At 34.9% G+C, this 27,677-nt stretch overlaps 1 protein-coding gene across 4 annotated transcripts in view; it reads left to right on the top strand.

Moving 5' to 3' along the window:
- Positions 1 to 27,401, top strand: part of SIPA1L2 (signal induced proliferation associated 1 like 2) — a 151,222-nt gene extending 123,821 nt beyond the window's left edge. For 2 of the 4 annotated variants that reach the window (XM_074896742.1, XM_074896740.1), the window contains 7 exons: positions 2,736 to 2,960; positions 5,493 to 5,646; positions 8,443 to 8,662; positions 15,583 to 15,714; positions 23,200 to 23,323; positions 24,980 to 25,061; positions 26,168 to 27,401. In XM_074896742.1, the coding sequence (XP_074752843.1) occupies positions 2,736 to 2,960; positions 5,493 to 5,646; positions 8,443 to 8,662; positions 15,583 to 15,714; positions 23,200 to 23,323; positions 24,980 to 25,061; positions 26,168 to 26,314 (1,084 nt within the window). In that variant the 3' untranslated portion in view covers positions 26,315 to 27,401. Of the gene's footprint in view, positions 1 to 2,735; positions 2,961 to 5,492; positions 5,647 to 8,442; positions 8,663 to 15,582; positions 15,715 to 22,213; positions 22,268 to 23,199; positions 23,324 to 24,979; positions 25,062 to 26,167 lie in introns of all 4 variants that reach the window. The other 2 variants (XM_074896741.1, XM_074896743.1) reach the window with 2 other exon arrangements.
- The last annotated feature ends 276 nt before the right edge of the window (positions 27,402 to 27,677 follow it).

Genomic DNA, 27,677 nt, shown 5'->3' with positions numbered 1-27,677 from the left:
CTACCCCTGAGATAATGCAGAAGCTCCAGATTTACTCTGCTTTGTGTGTGTTGAGACAATTTTATGTATTGAGTCTTCTAAAACACTAGAAATAAGCTCCGTGTTTCTAGGACTTCATCATAATGAGTTGAAATAGATTTCTTACTGTTAGAATATGTATTCTCAGCACTTGTGTGGCAGTTGTCATATTTAAAGTGCCAGGCAGCCATTAAGTCACCTACATTCTACAGATAATTAATTTTTATTTTTTTTTACATATGTATAGATTTTAAGTGAATTTACCTAGGCATTTCCAAATTAGTAATTATTGTTGAGATGACAAATCACATTAGGATTGCCCAATTCCACTTTGGCCCTAGCAATGTTTTCAAATGATCATCATCTAATTTGTAAGCCAAATCCTTTTGATATAGGAAAATGTCAAACATACATTATGTGACCTAACTGTTTTATTTAAACTTTGCTTACATATCCTTCACATTACATTGGAGTGATAAATAATTTTGCAGTTGGGTTTAAAAGCTGATATACATCACCTATACAGCACCCGCAGGCATACATCACCTATACAGCACCCGCAGACACACATTATTAAAAAATATCTCATTTTATAGCTGTGATGCTGCGACACTGACGTGTTTATTAAATAGACATAAGATAGTTGAGTTAACATAAAAGCATGTGATATCTGCTGCTGAATCTGATACATATTTTCCAGCTGGTCAGACACTGAGTTTGTATTTCTTCATAATCTGTAATGATGACATTCTAACACTATTGAGGCATTCATTCACAATTATTTTTATGAATGCTAAATAGTAAACTTGTTCTGCAGTAGCTGAACAGTGTAAAACTTCAAGAAACAAGACGACAGACTGGTGGAATGTCATTGATCTATAAATGCAACATTTCTTTATTTAAATTGTATTCTGTTTACTGAATAGATAAAGTGCACTGCCCAGGAAAGAAGTTGGTTGGTTGAAAGATACTGGCCTGATTCTCTAACATCATCAGATAAAGAACCCATTGAAAAAAATAATACTATAGTGTCCAAGTAAGATTTACAGAATTAAACCTGCTGTGGGAAACAGTATCTCAAACTACAAGACTGACTTGAGCTATGCACAGCATTATGTCTCACAGCTCTGTTATTAATGGTTTTATCTGTCCTATTTTATATTAATTATGCACATGAATTATCAAATACATTCATGTTACTGCAGGTAAACAGCTTAGCTTCATTGCCTTTAGTTTTACTTTGTTTCTTACATAGAACATCTTTTGGATCCTAAAAATTTATACTTCATGTTCCAACCATTGCATTGAACTCATTATCTAAAACCAGGATTTTATATGCATTTTATTTTTTCACTTCAAAAATATTCCCTTATTTAAAACCTACAGAATTAGTTTGGATGCTAATTTTTTCCTAAATTTAGTTACAAATAGAAGTTTAATCCTGTGGATATCCTTGCTGTAAATCTAATATGTATTTTGCATTGTGCTTCAATGTTTGCTTCATCTTTAGATTTCAGTTTTTCATAACTCAATTATTTTCTTCACCACAATTTCACATAATTTATTTGCGTATTTGCAAGGATAGCAAGAAAAAAAGCTTTTATTATCACCAACATTATTTTCTTCCTCCCAAAGCCTCATAGTCTTGTTTCTACTTTTTGGGGAGGAAGAGAGGAGAGAAAATAAATTTGTTTTAAGATTAAATTAACATGCTAACTGTGATTTAAATTATTAATCCATTGCCTTAATGATTCAACTTTCTACCACAGTAGGCATTTTAATTTGATCTAATGACATCTATACATGTGCATTGCTTGTATCTGATTCTGCATGGACAGCAAAGTAGCCATGTCTGTTACACTTTCAGCAACACCTTCTGGTCCTCTGTGAATTAATCCAGTGCTCTGGTGATTAGATTAAAAGATAGAACTGTGTTTGGTATTTGTAAACCAACAATGAAAGTTAGGAGCTGCTGCTTCAGGTTCCAGCCTCTAATTTCAGGCAAGGCACTTGGTTTCTGAATGCTTTGCTTACTTCAACTCTAAGATGAAAAGAAGAAATTTATTCTTCAAGGAAGTGTTTGCTTTTGTTAATTTTAAATAATTTTGAGAGTCTTCAGTAAAAGGTTTCATTAGTGCCTACTAGTGCTATTATTAATAATAAAAGAGGCTATTAAAATTATCCAGAGGACTGGTTTTGTTGAACTGAAATTTACTTCTGTTAATATTAAATTTTCAATAGTATTGAATGACAGACAGCTTAAACTGGTGAGAACTGGCAAAATTAACATGCAGTGGAAAAGCATGTTGGTTAATTAGAGAGATATTTGGGGTTATTCCCCATACAGTTCTTTATGTAAATGGAATTATACCATTTATAATGTGTGTGTACATATTTACTTGAAATTTCACACAGAAATTCTAGATATGTCTTGAACTTAGTCTTTTAATTCATATCAGGTTGCACTGGCATTTCAGCAAGTTGAATTATATACATTACTTGTTTTAGAAGCTCATCACAATTCTGTTCTCAAAGAGCTTTACTGTATATGCTTCTGGTATGTATAAAATTATTGTGCCAGTGTCGCTACCTTGATTTTAACTGTGAGAAGAACTTAACATGAAAAATTATAGCTTCATACCAGGTGAAATGTTTTTGATTTATTGTTGTATAGCAGATTTAATTTTTGCTTTTGTGTGTTTTCTTTACTTTTTCAGCGGGTCACATCATTCAGGAAGCCCATCAACACATTGCTCTAAGAAGAGTGGCTCCCTAGACACCTCCAAAGTCTATATAGTGTCACAGAATAGTAGTCAACAGATTCCTGGGTCAGTTTCAAAACCATACCACAGACAAGGAGCAGTGAGTAAATATGTCATTGGATGGAAAAAATCGGAAGGAAGTCCTACACCTGAAGAATCTGAAGTTTCTGAATGCCATGAGTAAGAATTCTGTTTAACTTTGTTGGGGGAAGAATGGTAATGAAAATAAATTTTAAAATAGGATAGAAAAAAAGAAAAATTACGAATTCCATTTAGCTTTCAAATTTTGGGTTTTTTTCTGTACCTTTATGTATCAAAGGTATATCCAAAAAAAAAGAAAAAAAGACTGCACAGGATACTGTTTTCTCTTCTGTTCTATTCAGCCACACCTTTTTCCCATTGTCAAATAAAGCAAACTGACAGAAGTTTCTCAAAATGTGAGTAGGCAAAAATGTATGGCTATGTCAGACATTCTGGATATCCATTTTGAATCTCTAGGAAACAGTTGGGAAGGTGCAATTTTATTAAGGTCTTAAACACCTTTTCTACAAATCTTGAGGAAGTTTAGTTAGTTGAAAAAACTTACTTCTTGATGTTTCTGTATTAAACCTTACTACCTTGTTGCTTATTACGTTGGCTAGTACATTACAGATGAGAGAGAAGACCCTGAATGTATCAGTGATCTATGGTAGATAATTTTTAAAAATCAGTGCCAGTTGGGGGTATTTTAGTGGTTCTTTGATATCTTTTTCTGACTTTGTTTTTGATTAACAAGTACAAACTGCTGGTTAGAACCCCACAAGATTGTGGATATGTCTGACCCTCCCTTCACAAGACTACAAAGTGTGCAGGCTTCAATAAAACTACGTATTTTTCTAGCAAGTGACATTTAGACAAAAATATTCGGAGCATTTCTAGAGAACAGCTATATGTACAGCTTAACACAGGAATAGCTCATGAGAAATGTGTTCTTAGGTGGATGAAAAAGGCTTGCACTCAAAGGGAAAGTTGCAGTATCTCAAATATAGATAGAAACGATACTTTCCCAGTGCTGCTGTTTAAAACTAACCTTTAAATTCCTGTTATCTGCAAAATCATCTTCTCAGATAACCTTCTTGCTTTCTTTTTGTGTATAAGCTCTTCAGTTCTCTCTCTTAACAAATCATAGGCAGCCCTATATATCTCTATAAATTGGGAAGATGACATGCAGTACCTGATTTTCAAATGTTTAATATGGCATTACTCTTTTCTTAATGGGAATGGGTTATTTGCATCTAATATCTCTTATTACATGTATGTGCATATTTATGGAAAGATTAATATTTTAAAATATAAGCTTGAATATATGTGCTATAAAATATGAGCCTGATTTTCAGAAGTAGATGATGTTACTACCTTCCCATCCTGGTTATTTGTATTTCTTAGTGTTATTATACTGATTTCATTTCCCCCTGTCCCAGTGTTTTAATTGCTTAAATTGTTCAGTTGTACTATTGCACTTAGTAGTGGTAACTTCATTGATTCCCACAAGTTTTTGCATTTTGAAGTTGATGAACTCCTGAAACATTTCTCTTCATTTGGAATGGAACCCTTAAACCAAAATTGCCTAATGAACCATGGTATTTAGACTGAAACCACAGCAATTTGGAAAAGTATCTTCAAGATCTAGTTCTATTTAAGAAATATTAATTGAATATGTCAGTACTTCATATGTCAGAAAATGTTTTCATTTTTTTCCATGGTGTACAGAATTGCTTCACCTCTTCCTTTCTAGGAAAGCTTTTTATACATCACAGAGAGGAAATATCTCTCTGAGGATAATTGTGTTGAAATAAAATAACATCTCTAATTAGCAATGATGATGAAAATCAGGTCAATTGCTGAATGTTGTGCCACTATAGGATATAATTCACTGAGAATTACACTTTACCATTGCAAAGCTTGTTTCCTCTCTGCTGAAGGCTGATTATGCTGCACTTGGCAGTAAGTAATAGATTCAAATGTATGTTCTGTGTGACTGGGAATCTCTACTTCCTTCAATTGCATTTCCAGAGTAAATCTGTTAAAATTCTCTCTCTCTTTTCTCACTGGAAGGAAGCTGAAAGTTAATAGTTCAGTTTGACAGTCTTTTGTTGACTGTAAATACATTTTTATATGCTAATAATTAAGGAAGACAGCTGTTTTATCAATTTAAAGAGCTTTATGAAATTGCTGATAATAAAACATACTTTCCACATGACATAATTGATTACCAATACACTTCAAATCTTGCCATTGATGACCATAGTAATTTTACTAGATTGCGAAGCTGGATACAATATCATGCTATAAAATACTGATTTTCTTACTTGCTAAAGAAGCAAAACATAAACTATTTTGTGATGAACTATTATAAATGTTTATATAAGTACAGCTTTAACAATAGAGAAGTGTTGTGTGTAAAAAAAAGAGAGGCAAGCTAGGAGAAATAAGCATTATGCTTTTTAAAATCATTCTTTAGAATTCCTAAAATTGATTTTTCAGTGGTTTACGAATTTCATTTTGGATCCACAAACAGTTTCATAAATATAAAAGGATCAGAGAATTGTTCTAAATAAGTATGCTGTTTCAGGAGAGACTTCTAACAATTTTCACTTTGTGACAGAAAATGCATTTTTTTAAATCCAAGAGCGCTATTGCTTCTCCTGCTAAAAACACCAATTGTCTCAACAGAGTGTATGATGATATCGATGCTGTGTCTGCATCAAGTCCACTGCAAACTTCTGTGAGGAATGCCATTGTTGAAAGCCAGCAAGTCTTGTCCAAAGAAGATTTTCTGAAGTTGATGCTGCCAGACAGCCTCTCTATGGAGGAGGGGAGAAGAAAGGTTAGCTACCTTCTTCAGCTCTGTGTATCTCAGACACAGTTACCTTAGAAATGAATTTTTGATGTTCCAAAAATTACTGTAGAAAGCAACATCATTTTGTACAAGCGAAATATATTCCACTGGGATGCTATGAATACTGACCATAAGTGCCAAAATATCATTTTCTACAATATGAAAATGGTACCTAGTTTGATAATTATGTATGAAATACAGCATTTTTTTAAGTATGTCTTTGCTTAGTTTGAGCAGAAAGGTGCAGGTTGAGCTACTTAATTGTAGTTTCAAAGATTACAAGTAACATTTTCAAGGTTAGATGCTTAAATTTATACACCTCATACGATATTAAGGCACATGAATAGAAATAGCCCACATCCCTCTGCCCTGTGATACTTAGTACCAATAAATCTGAAGTCTGAATCAAACTTTCATGTAGGTATCAGTGGCAACTGCTCAAAAGGCATAATTGTCAGTGCTAGTGGAGAGCATACATCTAATCTTTACGGTATGAAGACAATTGGTAATATTTAAAAGTTCACAAAAACACGGATAGAGAACTTAAACTTTACTACTCCCCAAAGTATACATGATTTTGAATTCTGTGCTTAATGTAGAATAAAACACAAAGCAATTAAATTGCTTGAGATCATTTTCACACTTCGATATTAACTCAATGCTCTCTTAACACACTGTGTTTATACAATGTGCTAAATAGCATAATCATCGTGTCTGAACAAAAGCAGCACATGGGAATCCTCTAAGTGCAGAGTTGAATTTAAAATTCAGATCATATTTTTTTTAACATGCGGTATGTTAAGTATGCGTGTTATGTGTTTGAATTCTCATGAATAATGTTGTAGAGGTATTTATGATTCATTATTGATGCAATAATTGGTTTTCTGTGGTGATTTCAAGAGCTGCCAATGTTTCTGTCTACCTAAATAAGAAACAAGGAGTGAGGAGGTGTGGCCATCCTGAGATAAATTACTGCTGTCCCCTTCCCCTCTCAAGACACCCAAACAAAAGCTCATTAAATGAGAGAGACCATAGCCCCTGACTTCCAGGGGATCCTCAGCTGTAGGGCTCGGCAGTATTCAGACTTTGATTATGTCTTCATAGAGGGTAGTAATCTTGGTATAGGTGAGAGAGTTGTCTTTGACAACAAAGCCAGGAAGGAATTTTCTGAATATGTAAGATTCTACAGAATCAAATCACATGTTTGGTTTGGTTTGGTTTGGTTTTACCTTCTTCATAGATCAGGGAATAATTGGGCCCTCTATGTAATGTTTAATTTTTGTTGGTCCCTGAAAGGAACCTCTGTAAAGCTCCAACAATTAACATTCAGCACGTTAGGATAACTAGTGAACAACCTTTATAGACAGAAGATGCATTATAAAGTTGAGGAGACTTGAGTAACAGCCAAGAATTGCAGCAGGATGCTTGCTGGGAATCTTGAGTGCTGGAAAGAGTATCAGAGACCCATGAATTCAGAGGGTGAAGGATTTTAACCCTTTCCCCAGTGCAGTCCCTAATTAGGCTTAGAGTCTTTTGATATTCTTTAACCACTGCTAATAGAATGATACCACATATCTGTTCCTTTATGGATATTGCTTATGTTTATTATTATGATCACTTTACGTATGTGTTAAAATAAAGTTTTGAATCATGTTCATTCCCACAGCCCATATCTGTTTCAGGCAAATCTCTAGAACCAATGTAGTATTTTGATGCTTTCCTAGATTAGAAGCTGAATATCTGCTTCAATTTTCTCTGGGATGCAGTTAAGCATTTTGACATTTGAGCATGTTCTGTATTATCATCAAGACAGATGCTTTCCCAAACTAGCTCTATGAAGTTATTTAAGTATTTTGTAAAGACTGTGTCTTGTGGCATGATTGAGCATTTCTGTGTATTCCTTCTGGAAGTATTGATCAGTGAGCAAGTTTTATCAGAAATATTACAATGTAGATATCTTTCTCTGCTATATTCACTGTTTTTAAAAGCTACTGCTCTTAAGCATACATTCTGCATAAGGAGTGTGCAACTCATAATTAATTACAAAGAAAACAGGACAGGACATTAAATTGTTACATGCAGGACAAACCAGTTAAAATAATTAAGGCAATAACTGACATTTGTCGATGTGAAGAATAACTGGATTTGCAGTACTGAAGTGGAATGGCCCAGTTTTACAATACAGTAACATCTTGTTTTACTGTAGATATTTAGGTTATGGTTTAAGTAACTTTCTGAAATGCATAAACAATTTTCACTGAATTCCATTATCCTCTTTTCTAAGCCTATTTCTTCATATCTGGAGAGATGCAGTGTCTCAAATCACTTTTATTGTCCAATGAATTATATTGCACCATGTATCAGTTCAGAATGTTTAACGTTTGAAGTCCTTTCAAATTAAAATCAAACAGTTCTATGTATAGTCTTGAATAAATGTTGCCAGAGTTGGTAACCTTATATATATTTCTGCAACACATTGCTGTCATAAGGCTATGGAGGTTTTATTTAGCATTTCAGAATTAATAAAACTGTACAGTATCTGATAAATTCATGATGATATGTTCCAAAATATCAAGAGGAAGTATGAAAATCCAGTTCAGTAATTCCTTTGAGGCCCCAGTAGATCTGATATGGTGAAACAAATCTCTGATCTTCTGTACTAGCTCAAGACTTCCAGAGTGCCTGCCCAGAAAATTACTTCCAAGAACTGATGATGGGACATGATTGTGTGAATTATTTTAACCGGTAATACATGTTTTTGTATCTTCATATTTTGATGTTTAGTTTTCATTTTATGGAAACCTTTCTCCACGGAGGACGCTTTACCGTACACTTTCTGATGAGAGTATATGTAGCAATCGAAGAGGATCTTCATATGCTAGCTCTCGAAGTTCAATGCTAGACCAGGCCTTGCCAAATGATATCTTATTCAGCACTACCCCACCGTATCACAGCACATTACCTCCCAGAATGAGCCTGACTCCTGGAATGGGAAATCTGAGAAGTAAGTGATTGTTGCTGTCATTGCTAGATTATTTGTGATAAATCTTGTGACAAATTTTAAGTGAGATTTTACTTTTAAGGTGAAATTATGAAATGACAGATCAGTGTTCTAGATATCCTAGTAAAAGCATATTTGGTTGGCAGTACATGCTTGTGCTTGCCTTAGTGATCAGTTCAGATTTACCACGTTTGGAGATAGAATTCACTTTTACTTCACAAAAAATTTTTTCATGAGACTAGTGATAGGCAACAAACATTTGTCATTTTTTGTTATCATTTTATTTTCCAGTGGTGACCTAATTAAGCCAAGCTGGCTTGTTTTATTTTAGTATTTTTATTTGTTTATTTTTATATGCATTCAAATTACTGAAATATTCACAAATATATTCTAAACCATATATTGCAATGACCATTGCAATATATATACAGCAAACAAGCTAAATGAGACAGCTTCTATTTAGATGATCCTTTTGGTAACATTTTAAAAGAAAATGTGCAATAATTGTTGTCATCATCTCCAATTTCAACACTGAATTAGCTGATACTTTTTTTTAACATGTTAGTAAAACCTTTGCAAATAACATTTCATTTTTCATGGCAGAAAAAGGTGCTAAATTAAAACTATTTTAGGTGTCTCTTGTGAGGCCTTCATGAGCAAGATCTTTATTATATGCTTATCTTGCAATAATTTCAATATGGAGGGATGAGCTATAATGTTTATAGTAATTTTGTGTAAAAAATGGAATAAAAATTATGAAAACTACAAACAAAAAAGAGGAAATTTGAAAAATATGTCTGCTTAAATATCACAGGACAAATCTTTGCAAGCAGATACATATCTTTAGGCTACCTATCCATATTTACGTATTTAATAAGAGTGAATTACTTCTCAATTATTTTAGGCTGACCTATAGGGGACACCCAATCTGAAAAAAAAAAAAAAAAAAAAAAAGGCATTTTTAGTTAGCTACTTTAATATTGCGTCACAGCTGACCACAATTTAAAAAAACAGTAAAGCAATTGTGGACTCTGAAGTCCATAGTGAATAAGATGTGGGTGGATTTCTTGAAAACATTAAGGACTTTTGTAGGCACATATCCAGAGAGAATGCAGACAGATGGCTTAAAAGAAAGAGTAATAGAAAGGGCTCCTTCGTTCATCGTGTCCTTCAGGAACTAGCAGTCACTTGCTAACTTTCAGAAGTAAGCCTCATATACAATACATTTTTCTTGTTATAGTGGCCTCAGCTATGAGACTGAGTTTTAGTCACTAACCACTGGTTAATTTTAAACTGGTTTCGCAAACAAGTGCTAAATTCCTGCTTCAGATGGGAATGCATGCTTGGTGTACCTTTTGCCATTCTAAAAATATTCTTCTATCAGAGTGAAACTCTTTACTATCAATTTAATATTAAAAGATCCTTTGCTTTTTCTAATAGAGAATGAAGACCCATTTTGTTTCATTTGAGACTAATTCAGCAGATTTTGTTGTCTATAAAGGAGCTATGTATATAATCAGGCAACCTGATTGTATTTTTTATTTTTATTTTTTCATGTTAGGCCTGTGGTTTTAGAGCAATTTCTTGTAAAAGTAAATGTGCAGTGGGTTCAGACCTTCAGTGTTCTTTTATTCTAGAGATTGACAGAAGGCAATTAATGCTGTACACTCAAACTGTATACTGCTCTTCCAGCAGTGAAATTTTAGTGATTTGTGTATTACTTCTGTTTTAAACACCTTATTTTCCATTCTTGATGCTTAGATACAAAAAGTTATTTCTACACATAGCTGGGAAAAAACGTAAAACTACTATCCTGTTAGTCAAAATGAAGCTGATTGTATATATCCATGGTAGTTCATGCTATTTTCATACCACAGCCTCTGTTTTCTGCTTCTCATTTTGTATTATAAAAGTTCCTTTCAGTGCTAGAAATATAGGATCTTCTTTCTGTGATGGCCCTTTGAAGAAAGATTTAATTGGATATCTGTAATTGCACTCTGAAACAAATATATCATCATTTGCCCACCTTTGTTTTCAAAATAAGGCTAGTCAGTATCTCCATTTAAGAAACTAACTTGGCTCTTGATAGGAAGTTTTTTGTAATCGCTTCATAGCAGGTATTTACATTCTATGGCAGTGGTTTCTTTTTCATGTATAATTTTAGCTTGAGGTTGTAGTTTTAGATACCAGGATTCTTAGCTGTCATAATAATGTCTTTTATAAAATGTATATGTTTATGATCTTAAAACATTTTCATTCTATTGATATTTAATGTTTACTGAAATCAGTGGAAGTATTGTGGTTTTGGCTGGAATTAATTTTAGAAAGATACATTCTTGCATGTTATTACATGAAATATTGTGGCAACAGCAAGTCTTCTGAGATCCTTCTAGCAAGGAAAAGAGTGTGATTAATAGGTAAGCAAGGCAGCACCAAAACCAAAGCATAATAAGGAAGCTGAAGGGTTTCAGTTTACTGCGGAAGCAGAGTTATCAGCAAAAGTGACCATGCAAGTATGGAAACAGAAACTCAACTGTGCGCAGTGTTGACTGTGGGAGAGAGATGAGAAAATGAAGCTACATTTTTTTATTATTATTATTTTATCATTGAGGGGAGTGAAGTGAAAGAAGACGTGCTTTCAGTAAAGCCTAAAATGCAAGCTCTGTCAGTTGAGTGCTGTTGATTGCACACAGTACACAAATGCAGAAAGATTTGTTTCATTTCATCTTATTTTAAACTTAAACCAGAAAGCAGAACATGTGTAGCTGAGAACCCTGGAATTTTACCTTAGGGACATTAGAGATTCCCTAACTGAGACAGTGCTGTTCACGTTGAGTGACTCTAGCATGCCATACATGGTTGCAGGTACAAATATATCCCTGTCTTGCAAATTCATGGCAGCTTGAACTAGCAGGGAAAGAATGAAAACAATGAGAACCACTGATACAGAACTAGCGTACTATCACAAGTCAGAAACCCAGAAAAACACATGGAGGCAGTCTGACTGACATTGCAGGCACTGTGTTCCACTCCTATTATGAAACGCAAAAGGAAAGGGGAAAGAAAAATTCCCTAAGTGTGATACACTGGCATGACATTCCTGTGCTGCAAGGAAAGGAGCAAGGTGCAGGATACTTGCAGTGAAGAGGGTCATAAAGAAGGGAATATTTTGCAATGATACACTAACAAATTCTGAAAGCTCTTAGATTATATATGCCATGGGGAAAAGGCTGCCAGAAGTGCAGCTGATATATCTTCACTGATGTTACTAGATGAAAGTCTATCTTAAAATTGGATTCTACCACTGTTAGCTTCAATCCAAAACTAACCTCACTGATAAGAAGCAATATTAAAATGGAAGACCATCACTGTGCATTGACGATGTACAATATGAACAATTTAGAAATCAGTTTTTCAGTAAGCAAATAAAGACTGTTGATTAAATAATTCGCACAACCAAAGGATTATATATATATTGTCTGTTACAGACTCTCACACAGTGAGTAATCCACCTTACCAGAACATGAGACTATTTTCAGTAACAAAAGGGAAGGGAAAAGTAGTTGTTGGGAACACATATTCACTATTCTAACAGTTATGTGAGCATAAGTCTGTGATGTGGTCTACTAGCAGGCTGGCATCTTTGAAGGGAGACTTGAGGCGATCCTAGGTAATACTGAAGAAGGGAAGGGTTTGGCAGGCAGAAGCTGTTGTTTTAAGAGGATCACAGAGATATAACTGGTGATTGCAGGAAAGAAGAAGGAAGCAGACAGTAGAATTTTTGTCTCCATATGACCTGATACATTCTTTCAGCTGCAGCATCTTTTGAGATAATCTACTTGTTAAATGACATGTCTAGTTTGAGCACAGTAAGTGAGGAGTACCTAGCAGATATTTTTAATGATCTACAGTCTCTACATAAAAGTAGCAGTTCCAACTGGAGCAGGATACTTGTCTTCGAAGTAGAAAATGTTAAGGCAGATGAATCTTTGTTCTTTCTGTATAACTAGTTACTCTTTGAATGCAGAGGTATGTGGGACCGATGACAGTTAATTCAAGGAGCTCTGCTGGAAACTGAACTGACCATATAATTTTAGTGAAAATAAGAGCTCTTCAAAATGCTTTATACTTTTATGTATCAATAATAAAAATAAAGAAAATTCTAAATATGGGAAGAGAGTGAAATGACTGAAAGGACCAGAAACCACAAGGTCAATGGGTTTGTGCCAAAAGGGTACAGCAAATAAAATAATCTTTAAAACTGAAAGATAACACTTACATTATTTCCTCAGAGGAAATAAGGGGTAAGTCTGTGTGGCTTCAAAACTAATCTTGTGGGCAATGAAGATAGTGGTTTACGAGATTAGACATCTCTTCCTGGACACACAGAGTGAGCATGCTCAAGCATAGCTTGCTACCTTCGCACAAATCAGGAGGCAGCCTGCAGTTGCTAATGTGGCAGTCTTACAGAGAAAACGTGGAGGTAATAGCAAGGTAAGAAGAGCAGGGAGGAAATGCAAATACAGGAGGCTAGAAATAATTTATCTCACCCAGAGCATTCGTGAAATACAAACAATATTCTCTGAAATTCAAAAGCACAAAGAGACCTATATCATTATAGCTCCTTTTTTTTTTTCTTTTTTTTTCCCCTCCCCCCACCTCCATTGCACAAGAACACATAATTTATATCTTGAAAATAAATTATTCTGTGGTGGCATACTCATGCCTGTTCAGTTATTCCACTTATAATTTCAGCCATCAGCATGAGCACTTGTGTTTTCAGAGCTGTCAGTATTCAAATCTCCACGCTGGCAGGCTTTCTGCATTTGAGTTCTCTGTCAGGTCTTATGCAGGACCAAGTAGGATCCACTCTAAGGTGAACTGAGGTTCTCGCAAAGACAACACATAATGAAGGATGGCTGCTGGTGAATATATCACTCCTACACTTTAATTTGGAAAGCCATCAGAATTGCACTGGGAACAGACATCTTCCTGACAGGTTTCACAATCAGCCTCTGTAGGCTGATCACACAAAAGCAAGAGCTGTCCCTCAGGGCCTGCCTGCTGGTCTAGAACCAAAGGTGGCTTGCCAGCCTTTCAGATAAGGCTTTCTGCCTATTTTCCACAACAGGGATGTATAAAACATTTATACTTGCATAAATAAGATTCTCTAATTCCCAGGTCATATACGAAAGTTCAGAAACTGCTCTGATGTTGAGCTTCCAATGTATTTGCACCCCAAGGTAACCTTAGATAAGATTTTATGTATAAGAAACTGAAAATAAAATCTTAGTACAGATGTATGGGTAGAATGCATATTACATTTTCCATTTCATATAGCATCTACTTTTGCATATTAAGAGTGGATATTGAGAAAGATATTTCTACAGGGGTTTGTCAAGCCACTTCCAGTTGTAATATAGTGATACTGCAGCTTTCATATAATTTGTAGAACAGGATAAACTCCAAGGTAAACAGGATTTCTACCTCTTCTGCATTGTTTTTGCTTTGTGAAACTCCTAACTTTTGACAGACGATTGCACAACTTCATTTTCCTGTTCCTGATTTTTTTTTTTAAACTAGCTTTCTGCAAAGAATATAATATGCTCTAATCATTGCCTTGTGCAGTAGAATGCTCTGTAACAGGCTGCTGCTTTGGGATTTTTAGGTTAGAAATCTTTAATTCAAATAGACTTTGGTATTCTTTTTCATTGGTATCAGGACAATGACAACATGCCATTTTCTTAAACTGTAATGTATCTTTCACTTCTATGTGTGCATTTTTTCCTTCACTGATTTTTGTGTTTAATGTTTTCCTGGTAAAATATTCCTCACAAACATTATAGTCTGAATCACTGGAATAACTAGATGGAAATTTCCTTCTGAAATATTTGAGGAAGAATTACTAATTTGACCTTTTAATTTAATAGGAGTAGATACATCTGAAGCAAAATCCTTTTTCCTGACCATACTTTGTAATAAAAGTACAATATTGTATCACTAAGTTTATGGTTAAGATGAAATGTGAGTATAAATAATATATTTGGTTTATGTTCCGTTTTAAGAACCTCTGTGTGCCTGTTCAGCAGTATTCATTTTAATGTGTTCACATTAATCGGAGTGAAGATTGCTATGGATAGATAAGGAAAATATAAAAATATTTTAGATAATTATGAAAATTAGCATCTCCTCTACTGAGATGTGAGTTTGTGGTACCTTTCTAAAAGACTGCATAACTGAAGCTGTGTTTGAACTAACTTTATAGTGTGTACATTTCAATTAATATGCAATTTATCTACAGTATACAGTGCGTTACAGCTCACTCTGGAGCTTAGAGATCTGCACACAAAGTCTTACATCCTCAGATGTACAGCTGCAAATATGAAATTAATATTTAAAATTTATATTATTAATACAGTATTTTCAGTGTGAAAGTCAGTTTTGGGTATAGGCTAGAATTTACAAATGCATTAAAAGAAAGCAGGTGATTTTTTAAAAATTGCTTCTGGAACTGAAATATTTAAGATTCAGAATAAATCTACATGTAAATATCTCATATGTTTCACAGCCCTCTTAAAAATATAACTTTGAGTATCTAGCAACTTTTCTGCTCAGTGCTCAGGTTAATATGGTATGCTTCAAGAACGGATGCTGCCTGCTAACACAGCATTCACATGAAAATGCAAAGAACACACCATGTGCAAAGTGGCACAAAAAAACCCTTTAGAAACCCTTCCCATCTTATTCTGCCGACATTTAAAAAATGTTTCACCCATACTGAGTATTGAACAGGAAAAGACAGAAACAAGAAATGAAGATAAGCACTCTTTGCTTATACATTTTTTTATAGTTCATTATAACAGCTTCAAAATTAATTGTACACCATTGTTATAGGAAGACTAATTATTGTGTTTATTGTTTAGATGAATTCTGGTTCTCAGATGGGTCCTTATCTGATAAAGCCAAATTCAATGATCCTGGCCTGATGCCCCTGCCAGACACTGCCACAGGGCTAGACTGGTCCCACCTGGTAGATGCTGCACGAGCGTTTGAAGGTAACAGGAAAATCTGAATAAAGATCAATGTTCAATACACACATTTATTTTTTTTTAAATATATACTGTATAGACAAATTTTGAATTACAAAAATCCGGTGTTTGCCTCCATAGCCCTTTAGTTCTTTCGGCAGTATCACTTCTCAGTGCAGAAGATTTTCACTGAAAATTTGGGGTATTCATGAAACATTCAGTATCTATCTTAGATACAATTCATCCACTTAGGGACCGAAGTTCCTTCTGTAATCAACTGAAAAAATCAGGTGCTTTGAAAGAGAGATTCAAAGCATTTAAGTTAGATGTTCAAAGTGAAACTGGGAGTAACACTTCCCTGAGTTTATTGTGTTGCATTGTATTTATAAACTTGTGTGTGTAGTCCAAATGATGTTGCAGTTTTCATAATATGCCCTTGAAAACCAGAAAAAATGTACACTATATTTTCCAGTAGCAGAACTTGAGGTGCAGGCTATAGGTTTGCATTATTAAATTATAAGACCAGGGTAACTAAGAAAAAACATTTGCTTCTCTGAGAGCTAAACCTACCCTTAATGTACAAACACAGAAAGGTGGATGTTGGTTTGAGTGTATATATGAATATATAAAGTTGAATGTTTGTGTTTTGTTGTCTCTGAGGGGTGTTTTGTTGAGGTTACTGTGCTGTCCTAAAATTTCTGACATTTCTTATCTTGGTGGTATTCTCATTAGTGAATGTAATGGGAAGTCAGAGGTATCTGTGAATAAGGAAGACATTACCAGTCATCATTGTGTAAGGTACAGGACATAACTTTATGAGAAGAACTGGTTGTGAAGTTAGTCATGAGAAGTTCTTCTGGTTTTTTGACTAAAAGCAACCATGGGAATCAGTTTTCTGGCACCCAATTCCTTCCCGAAGTTTGAAGTGATTAAATTCCAATTTGATCAAAAGCTCTTCAGAACTACTTACTATACTGATTTAAATGGCATTGTTAAAAGCCCAAACCAACAGTGATGATTAGCAATCTAAAGTACTGTATTTTTTCTTAACCTGATTAACTGTATGTGCATTCTTTACTATTCAGTACTACTCAAACATGCCTGTTGTGGCTGGCATGAAGTACCATTACCTGAGAATCTGACAACTATTCCCACGCATTTCGTGTTTGATTGTTCAGGGAACATCCTGATATTTGTTACTGACATCTTGAACAACTGAAAATAGATTTGAATCAGTAAACAATTAACTCTGTAACTTTGTACTTGAAGAATATTTTTAAGTGCTAATAAAAAATCTGAGTTTAGCTGACTATAATGTCATTCTGTACCAGTTTATGCTCCTGTATTTTTAGCTTTCTTTGAAAACTAATACATTTTTATTCCTTTTACTACTTAATATCATGATGAAAATAATTTTGCTTTAGTAAATATTATATGAGTGTATTTGCCATTTGAATTTGAAAGAGAAAGGTAGAGCAACATAGCTATCTATCCACAGTACCCTGTCCTAGGGAGGAAAATATCTGTAGATAACATGAAGACCGGGTGGTTTGATACATGAGAGAAATGTTTTATTGGGGGGGGGGGGTGGGGGGGGGGTTGAATTATCATAAGAATTTGAGTAGTAAATAACAATTAGTTATGTATAACGAGTATAATTATTTTCTGTTTAGGGCTCTGCAATAGAGGCATCTGTGTGTATGTTAGATGATTTATAAAATGTTTTAACAAAATTCATAGTTCTGCAATTTGCAATTTTTACAAGGAGTGGAATTTTTAAGCCCTTGTTCAATTTTATCCCATGTCTTGCAATGTTAAAGTGATTTTAAAAATAATAACTTATAGGCATGTCATTAAAAAGTCACTGGGAGGGAACATGTTGGATATTAATTATCAGGTGCAGTTTCCTTATGTATTATAGTTTTTACTTAGGAGTTGCTTCAACTTATTATTTTAAAATAGTTTGGAACTACTGTTCTGCATTCTATCAATGTGAAAAAGAGTGGATGGTTCTAAAGTTTGTCCACTTCTGAATATAAAACTGCTTTGATCTTTTTATTAAACTGGATGGAAATGTGATCACGTTTCATATAGGACCATCTCAAAAAATCCCAAACCAAACAACACACACATCCCCAACCCCTGCCCCAAACCTTCAGTGAAAAAGATCACAAATGGATAGGACTTGTTTATAGTGATTTAAGAAATTGAGAAATTTAAGAAATAGAGTTGTTCTCTAATTTGGCTTTCCCAACCTGATATTTCGAAGTTGTGTTCTGTTCTAGAACCTGGATACAGGACTTAATTTTAGTTTTCAATTTTTACAAGATCTTTTCTTAATGTCAGTTTATTAGAATTACCAATTTGATTCCAAGGTCAGGGTTTTCCCTCTGTGATCTCTCTAGATTGTGTGTTGACAACTTACATATTTTGATCAGTTCAACATCCATAATGTGGGCCTCACAATCTTTCATCAGTCTGTCTTATAATGCAATTGTGTCTCAATTAGTGTTAAATAATGCCTTTTTAGGTGTTTATAATGTTAGCATTAGTTAAAGAATTAAATACAGTAGCAGGATTTTTGCTACAGTCATCTGTACTCAGAGTTTACTCATGGGTGTAACAAGAACAGCATCTTATTTTTACCTCCCCCCTCCCCCCCCAAATGAACAGTTGACTAGGTTGTTTGTTAATTAGTATTAGCTTTTATCCAATTGAAGCCTTCATCCTATGTAGAACTGTGGTCTGTGAGGGTGGAGTAAGCAATTACTGAAAGTCACAATTGAAAGTATGATGATAATGCTTTTTATTTTGTGAGGATTTAATTTTCACTGCTTTTGCTTGGCAAGAGCCTTTGTGGGAAGCTGTATATTTACCTCAAACTTTTCCTGAAAATCCTCTGCTATTCCTAAGACAGTCTTCACAGTGCAAAGGAGAGCTGTGTGGGCATTAAATCCACAGGCTCCAGAAGCTCCACCAGTAGGGATTTTGCTTGAGCTGTGTCTGTTGAGGGTCAGTGTCCATAAATAGGAGTACAGTGCTTTGTAAGTCTTCACACTGCCTTCCTTTGCAGGACATAGTTTTGATTCTGATATTTATCCAGAGATCATCTTTAACATGCATGCAGTCAGTAGCAAGGGATATCTTTCCATTTCTTTCATACATGGATAGGCTACTTCCAGTTCCCTTCTCTTATTTTGATGGGAACTGCAGAGAGACAGTAACCAGGGAGCAGTTGACATGCCAGAAATACACTGTTGTAGTATTTTTGTATCCATCTCTGAAGCAAACAATAAAAAAAGAGATAGAACTGGATGTGACTGTACAGCAAAAGAGGTAGGGCTTTAGGGAGGGCAGTTGGTTTGAAAAAGGAGAAGCAAAAAGAAAGAAAGCGTGTTGAACTGAGTAAAGATAAAGATGGGGCTTTATAGAATAAATTGGAAAGCTGAATTAGGAAGAGGAGAACAAAGGAATCTCAGAAAATTATAACAGAAAAGGAGAGAATGTATTTTTTTAGTTCTCTTTTTGTTTGTCCTTCCAATAGATCTCCAACTTAGGGAGGAAGGACTGGCTTTCAACATGTGTATTATGTTGCTGATGACTAATTTTGTATCTTTTCAATGTTTTGGGGTACAAAAGGAGAAGCCTTTCCAGATGCCCCTATCTGTTACTATTATAGAAGAGAATTGACACAAATATTGGTTATTATTACGCATAGAACTTTGTACTATTTGTGCTACTTTAAACTGGGTTTACTGTGCTTGAAAAAATCTGTTCAGTGTTTAGTAAATCTGATTGTGGGAATTAACAGCCTAACAAAGTCCCTTTAATGCCTCTGATTTAGTTCATTAAAATAGGTGGTTTCAACTTCTGACTTTTTTCCAGGTTATTTTTATGAATGTCTACAATCAGAATGAAGTGTTTCTTAATGCAGATTTATCTTTGCAGAAACATCTGTGCTACTATAATTAATATTATTTTATTACTTCAATTTAAAATCTTTACAGTAATGCAAGTAATGCCACACATAACATAATGAGAAAGAAGTGAAGCATTCAGCATGAGTGATAATTATTTAAACCAAATTAGTATGTTAAACTACTAGAAAAAGAAAAAATGAAATATTTAGTTAACATTTGGTCACTTCTAGTGCATGCATGTGTAACTTTTTGCTTCAGTGCATATGTCAGTGTATATTTGTGGGTAGACTTTGCCTTAATGATGAGAGAGCGGCTTCTTGCACTATACTCATTTTAGCCTTTTCTGCTCTGCAGTATATCAGAATTGTCTGGAGTTTTTTCTGGCCCCTGTTAGTGGTCTGGAACAATGAAAATCCAGATTCAAATTCCTAGTGGTTACAACTGTACAATTCTATTACTTTAAAGTGAGTCATAAATTTTGTCTCATCCTTGGTCTTGCTAAGTCAGCTGATGCTTAAACTTCTGATATAAACACAATATATTTTTACACATAGTTTTCTATGCATGGGTCTTGTGTGGGGTTTGGCAAGGATGTCCCAGATAAAAATAAGAGCTCTGAGATTTACACGTATTTTCTTCTGTTTAGTATGCACATATCACTTGAACTGAATAAGAGATGTCCCTATAGTTTGGAGGAAGCAAAACTTATGTCTACAGCATCATAGTCAGAAATACACTTGATTTTTCTTTCAAGAAATTGTCTGTTAGTGAAGGTAGCTTTGATTTAATTTGTATTAATATGATGCCAAGCCAATTCTGTTAAGAACAAATAAAACAAAAATCAGTAGGAAGATTTTGCTCTTTAAACCACAAGTTCAACCTTCACCACAATTTGGGTTTAAAACCAGTTCTTATTTAAATAGTAAATTGGTGAAACTATTGCTGAGCATCAATACTTAAAGGGAGATCAGGGAGATTTGGTATATGTACTAAAAAATAAAAATGTGTCTTTAAAACTACTTGAAAAGTATTCAAAGGAAAAATACTTTTCTAGTCCAGGATCTTGTTAATGTACTAGTTATTACAGAGATTTATTGTGTTGCTAACTTGTTTGGAGAATGATTCTGATGCTAACCTGTCTTTTGAAAATTAAAGAACTACCCTTTGAAGAGCAACACAGAGACTTCTGGTTATTAGTGTCCATTTAGTGACTTTTTATTCCTCACCTGATGAATGTAAGAATGTAGTTTCATATTTTATAAAGATAAGAATATTGGAAAAATATGTTTAAGTTATACTAGGAAAATAGAAAAGATTTAACAATTAATTTCCTACTCTAAGTGTTAATAGTATTTTTAAATTATGTGGAGTTGAAATTCATTAAGGATTACACAAGAAAGAAAGAAAGAGTTAATCTACACATTATACTTAATGGCAAGCATCCATGTTTTTATATTTTTGTTATGTCTTGAAATAATATGAAAATATTTTAAAATACTGTGTTTAAAAATGGCGTCATGGTGATTTCATTAACCTGCATGTACCTGTTTTTGCACCTGCTTTTATTCATGAAGAAAAAGATGCTTTCAAATCCTGCTGGGGAGATCAGACTGGCAAAACAGTTTTTTTTAACTGACAAAATAAACCAGACCAGTGGCCATTCTCTTTAATTAAGTTTAGTTAGCAGAGGGAGAAAAAATGCAGATATTTATATTACAGCAGAATTGCTTCTGGGACACAGTGTTACATGTCACGTATTGTTGGCATAGAACAAATAGCAACAGTATAACATTTTCTGCTGGCTTTGTTTTCTTCTATCAAGTAATGAAAATGTGAACAGTATGAAGGTGAAATCAATAATTAGATATGTACTTCAAACTGATTGTTTACAAACTCTTGTTTCTGGCCTACATACCGTGTTTGATCAGGGACACTAGTTTTAGTTTATCTGTACTAACTAAATCTATTCAATTTTATAAGTTTCAAATCTGTAGATGATGTCACTGAATATGCGTTGAAAATCATATGCTTACCTTATTGTCAGCACGTATGAAAACGTCATGTTCGTATTTGCTGAGATCCATCACTAGTCAGAAATAAAGAAAAAAGCAGGGAAAATTAACTGTGGTCTTTAAAATTGGAGAAAAAAATGACATGCAACTTTCTTTGTTGTATTATGGAATGAATTGTCAATCTTTGCTACTCCTTAAAACTATTCATTTAAAAAAAATCCCTTTAAAGCGCTTTTTGGTGATTTCCTGGGTTTTTTGGTAGAGCTTTTAACCCCAAATTTCCTCCTAGTTAAAATTATCTGGCCTGTATTTGCTCTTTGGGTGCTTAGCGTTTGGAGGCTTGTCTTTTTATGTATCACACCAAGTTGTCATGCTGTGTTGCAATACTGGGTATTACTGTTACAGACATGGGGCGTGACACTTTCCTGTAATGGTGGTGGTGTGTAAAAATGGCATTGCAAGGCTGAGAGTGGGAGCCAGCATGAGTTGCACGGGGAGTATCCATCCCACTGTGTGCGCTGTACGTGAAGGACACAGCTGCTCCAGTGGAGATGGACTGTCTTGTTTATAGGAACATTCTAAATCTTATTCCAGGTTTTGACTCAGATGAAGAATTTGGGCCGTTCTGTCATCACACGCCGTTTCTAGGTGATGGTCTGGGATTGATGACTTTTGCCTTTTGTAAACTTTCTTTAATATTTCCTATGTTTGCACGTTTGCATGATAATGCAAGCTTTGGGACCGTGGGGTGGTAGAGCAAGGGGAGAAAGGGCAAGGCAGGCATGTTGTCTCCAGATTTTATACAAGCCTACAGACATGGATTTTGTTTGAAGACATACGTTAAATCAAACTTCACAGAGTATGGATTTTTTTTTTTTTTAAAGAAGACAAATCCTAATGAATGCATCATTTACTCCTGTTCTGTGCAATGATGATCTGCATGGCATACTTCTATTATGTGGTGACTGATGTATTTTGGCAACCACACTGTATATCCATAGGTAATTACATCTGTGTTTGTTAGATTATGTTCTAGTGGAATCCAATGTAGACAATAGCATGCCTTAGTACTATAGATAACAAAACATCAATCGATAAAAACTGTGTGAATTTATTGTTTTTCAAGTATGCAGATTACCATTAGGTTCTGCAAATGCTTGAGACAGTAAAACAGTACGAAATGAACAGTACAGATTTCTGAGGAATCTGATGGCTTAAAGTCCATGGAAAATGCAAACCTTTTTCCTGAATTAATATTGTCATTGGTTGTGGCCCTGAATTCAGTGCTTTTCTGCAGATTTCATCAAGACCAATTTACTGTTCATATCATTAACTGGTCCAAACAAATCTGTCTTACTCTGCTGACAGACACAAAAGATTTCTTTGGGGTTGCCTTTGGATGCAGATGTGGGGAAGCCAACTAGCTGGAATATACTTTACATCTGCTGATTATCTGCAAAGCTGTGATGTAGAAACCTTACATCCATTTCTCTAACTAAACAAGGATAATGGTTGTATATAGCCTTTTATTTTGTGCATATGTCCAGCTTTAAATGTATCCTTACGTTACTTTTTTACAGATCAGAGAGTAGCATCATTTTGCACCTTGAATGATATGCAGCAAGCTCAGGGCTTGGAAGGAACACAAGAGTTACCTTTGGATGAGAGTCCCACAGATGGAAAAGATTTCCTTGAGGCTACTGGGTATGTCAGAATGAAAGCGTATTTCTTACAAAAATGTTTTACGAAAAGATTTCTCTTAATGTTGCATGTTAAATTGCCTGTATGCATGTTTCACTACTATTTGATGGCAGACCTGTTACCTTGACCAATCATGTCTTTAATTTTGAAAAATGATCTTTTTTGGAATCAACCTATCTAGAAAATGTGTAGTATAGTCAGATAAAGCGCTCTCAGTAGAACAGGCCTCCAATGCAGGGTACTGTTAGGTGCAGAGTTTCAGCTAGTCAAATTTTTCACAGTATTTCTCCTGTACAATAATAATTTGTGTTATGTTTGTTTCTATTTTCATCTGAATAGATCTGATAACAGGAACTCAATTCAGTAGTACGCAATAATCTTATCTGCACCAAATGTCTGACCTTGGAAGAGGTGTTCCTACCTATCTTTTGCAACTATATGCTACTTGCAAATCCATAATTTTTCATTTATACAGAGGTAAATTAATCAAGAGAACCTGTAACTGAGGACTGCAGGAAACTTTTATGACAAACTGCCCAATTCTTCAAATTCCCCTCAGTGCTCTGGGAGAGATTATTCTCTTTTTTTTTTTTTTTTCCTTCTCCCCTCCCCCGTCTTCCCTGCTATGAGGAGTATACTTCTTAAAAACACAGATTTTGCAGTATAATCTGTCCACTAGCACTCTTTAAAAGAAAAACACATCTTTGATTAGTTTTGGTCTTCAGCTGCAGGAATGGAAGAACAGGAAATGGAGGGAAAAGTCTTCTTGATTGTTAGACTATCACATTTTAATTTGAACCGATTTTACACAAATTTACTTACCTGGTAAAGCACATTTATTTTAATGACTTCTAAGTCCACCCCTTTCTTCAGCCTAGTGATCAGTAAGGACTGCAAAAGACTATTAAAGATGTTCCACTTTTAACATCAGCAGATCTGTCAGATATGTGCACTTGCATGAAGCAGCTGATTCAGTTTTGTCTATGAAGCTTCTCTCTACAGCGTCTCTCTTCTAGACAAAATGATTCACATTATGGCTGATTTAATCTATAACGTATATGAAACTGTCTCTCACAGTGCTTACTGTCAGACAGGAAACAGAAGCTACTCTCAGTATTTTCCTTCAGTCATGCATTTGATTAACCTGTGGAAATATTTCATACATTTTGACCTTTAAACAAAATACTTGTCTCCATAAAGCCATAGGTTTATCCTTTACTAGAAATTAGACAGTTGCAGATCAGACAAAAGAACTCTTAAAGGCACTTTTGGTGTACAATAATTGTTGCTGCAGCTTGCTTCAGATTAGTACAGTCCTTATCAGAAAGCAGCTTGTTAACAGATGTGCTTGGCACACTATTTAGCAGCAAGTTTGACTTGCACTGTGAGAGTCTGTGCAAATAATTCCTAAAACATTTCTTCTTAAAATCATTTTATTTCTGTCTGGTTTGCATGAGAGGCAGTGTCATATTTCAGATACTGCAGCAATGGGTTTATGTTTCAATAATAGCCTTTTGCTGATGCTGGTTTTGTCTGTGTTTCCCTAACTGCCTAAACTGATTTATTTCCTCTGCTATCACTCAAAGTGTTACTCTGCAAAAGCTGGGGGAGAAAATGTTTTTAACTAACCCAGAATGAAGGTAGTGGTTTCCTTTACAGGGAACATGCTCCAAGTACTCTGACTGGAAAAGTAAACCAGCTAGAAGTCATCCTCCGGCAATTACAAACTGACCTGAGAAAGGTAAGAGATCATTAGGGAAATTATTATCCTCTGGCTTTAACAGTTCTATTTTTATTCAGATTTCATCAAGGGTTTGAAAAAAAGTACATCAGTTAAACTAGACAGTGTAATTAACGAATGGTAGAGCCCAGCAGTTGATCAGAACACTGAGGTGCAGAAGGTCCTGTGGAAATGGTTATGTGAACAAGCTGCCCCAAGGCTCTGACTAGTTTATGGGTCTTTACTCCAGAAAAACTGTCCTCATATAGTCATACCCCAGAAAGAATGAGGCACTTTATCTCCATTTGTGGTGCTCTGGATTTAACAAAAGGTAGGGATAGTCCATATCCCATATATGTCCAACAGGCGCTACTGCTAAGTAGTTAACACTCCAGATTTGTTGTCCTTGTTGCCTTGTGGTATCTTCATCATGTAACAGTGACTTGCAGGAAGCATTTCTTTCCAGAAGGGGTTGTTAGGTGTTGGAATGGGCTGCCCAGGGAGGTGGTGGAGTCCCCATCCCTGGAGGTGTTTAAGAGTAGAGTCGACATAGCACTGAGGGATCTGGTGTAGTTGGGAACTGTCAGTGTTAGGTTAATGGTTGGACTGGATGATCTTCAAGGTCCTTTCCAACCTAGACAATTCTGAGATTCTGTGCTTTGTGTCTTATTTACTGTCTAATTTCTGAGCTGAGACAATGCCAGGACTGGTAGAAATTAGACTGCTTTTGGTAAGAAAGCAATCATGTAAGAGAAAATGTTGAAATTAGGTATTTTTCTTCGCTAACGTATGCTTGAAATCAGTTCCTTATGACTTGGGCTGTCACAAATGATTTGTAATAGCTAAAAGCTTCTTATTCTTTTAGCACTTCACTTTTTTTGTTAAATAGAGTAAACTCCTATAATTTTTGTATTAAAGTAGCATCTAGTTTTCTTTTTAGCTTGCAATATTTTCTCTGAATGAGGAAGTTGGAACACATTAGGGGAATTAATTTAGAGTTAGTAGTTGTCAGAATGGATTAGGGAGCTCAACAAAACATAGCTGTATGACTTGCACAGAAATGTTAACAACAAAAATGCTGTCATCATGACTACTCACTTTATTCAACTTGTATCTTTGTTAACCAGGAAAAACAGGACAAGGCAGTTCTCCAAGCAGAGGTACAGCATCTGAGACAAGATAACATGAGGCTTCAGGAGGAGTCTCAAACAGCAGCTGCTCAACTGAGGAAATTTACAGAATGGTTTTTCAATACGATAGACAAAAAATCCTAATGACTGGGCCCCCGGAAAATACTTATTTGAACAATGTAACAGCTGTATTTTTTGAATTAGCGGGGTAATAATTTCACTGTGTTCACAATCCATTTTAGGTGTTTCTGCTACATTCTCTATCCAGCTTTATTCATTTGAAAAGGAGAGAGAACTGTGGTAATCTGTCTTTAAATTCATATGAAGAAAGCGGAGAATAGCAGATATTTGTTTGTGTGCAGATGAATGTAAAGAATCCTTAGTGTCATTTTAGACATTTTTAGAAGATGCTCTGGCTGGGGCTTGCCTGAAGAGGAATATTTGGGGGTTTAGTTCCTGCATTTCAGGTGCGCTGGTGAAGATGTTAAAGCAATTTACATTAGCTTGGGCTTCAGTATTGTAAGATAAAAAGAATAACCAGACATATACTTTAATGTTTAAAAGGTGCTCTATTTTTTTGTATGTACAGTAGTTTTATTTCCACAGTCCACATTGTCATAGCAATAAGAATGGAGGTATAGTGAATAGTCACAAAGCTGTGTTTATAAAATGTTAGCACTGATGTGTTTAACACTAGTTTGGATGCAGATACATTAGAGATTATTTATTTGCAGGAACAAATGGTGCCTGAATATAAACAGTGTTCTGATTTTCTAAAAATACACATGCCTTGTAAATGGCTCACTGGGGTTAGCCCACTCCCAACTTCAGTTACTTTTGTATAGTTGATGTTCAGCTAAACAGTTATACTGCTTAACTATTGAAATCATGTATGGTGTGAGCCAGCCAATCAATTGTACAATGCCAAATTTCTTTATCTTTGTACAGAAGCTTTGATCAAGTGTCTTGTATTTAACACCTTTATTTAAGCTTATTTAACCTTAAATTGTTGTTTTTATAAAGTTTGTTTTATCTGCACTATGGTGAGGTCAGTTGGTTGCAAGTTGTAATACTTTTAGCTTGCCAAGACTGTACTGAGGAGTTCTAGAAAATTCTAACAATTGGATGCTGCTAGTACACAATTGATTTGTTTGTATGCTTTAACATTTTTAACTGTTTAATTTGAAATGAACATACATCCTGCTTTTTTAATAAATGTTAAAAATCTAAACTTGAATTACTTCATCTTGTATTATCTATAATCACTGACATCAGTAATAGCTCAGGTTTCTATTCAGCCCACTCTTTAGATTCTCAGTCTAGAGACAGTCCAATGCCTCCAGAACTCATGAGCCCTTGTTACCAGTGAGGGACTGTCAGCATTATCAAAGCTGTTTTCTTTGGTGTGTCCTCTCCTATAACTGAGGAGATGGCTTCATGGGGCAAGGAACGAAAGCTGTTTTGACTGTTCAGTCATCGATTAGTGACCTAGGACAAGAAACCTGTT

The sequence above is a fragment of the Athene noctua genome, chromosome 1 (genome assembly GCF_965140245.1).
Source record: "Athene noctua chromosome 1, bAthNoc1.hap1.1, whole genome shotgun sequence".
Taxonomy (NCBI): domain Eukaryota; kingdom Metazoa; phylum Chordata; class Aves; order Strigiformes; family Strigidae; genus Athene; species Athene noctua.
Note: the sequence above shows the minus strand (reverse complement) of the source record. Positions and strands in the feature narration are given on the sequence as shown.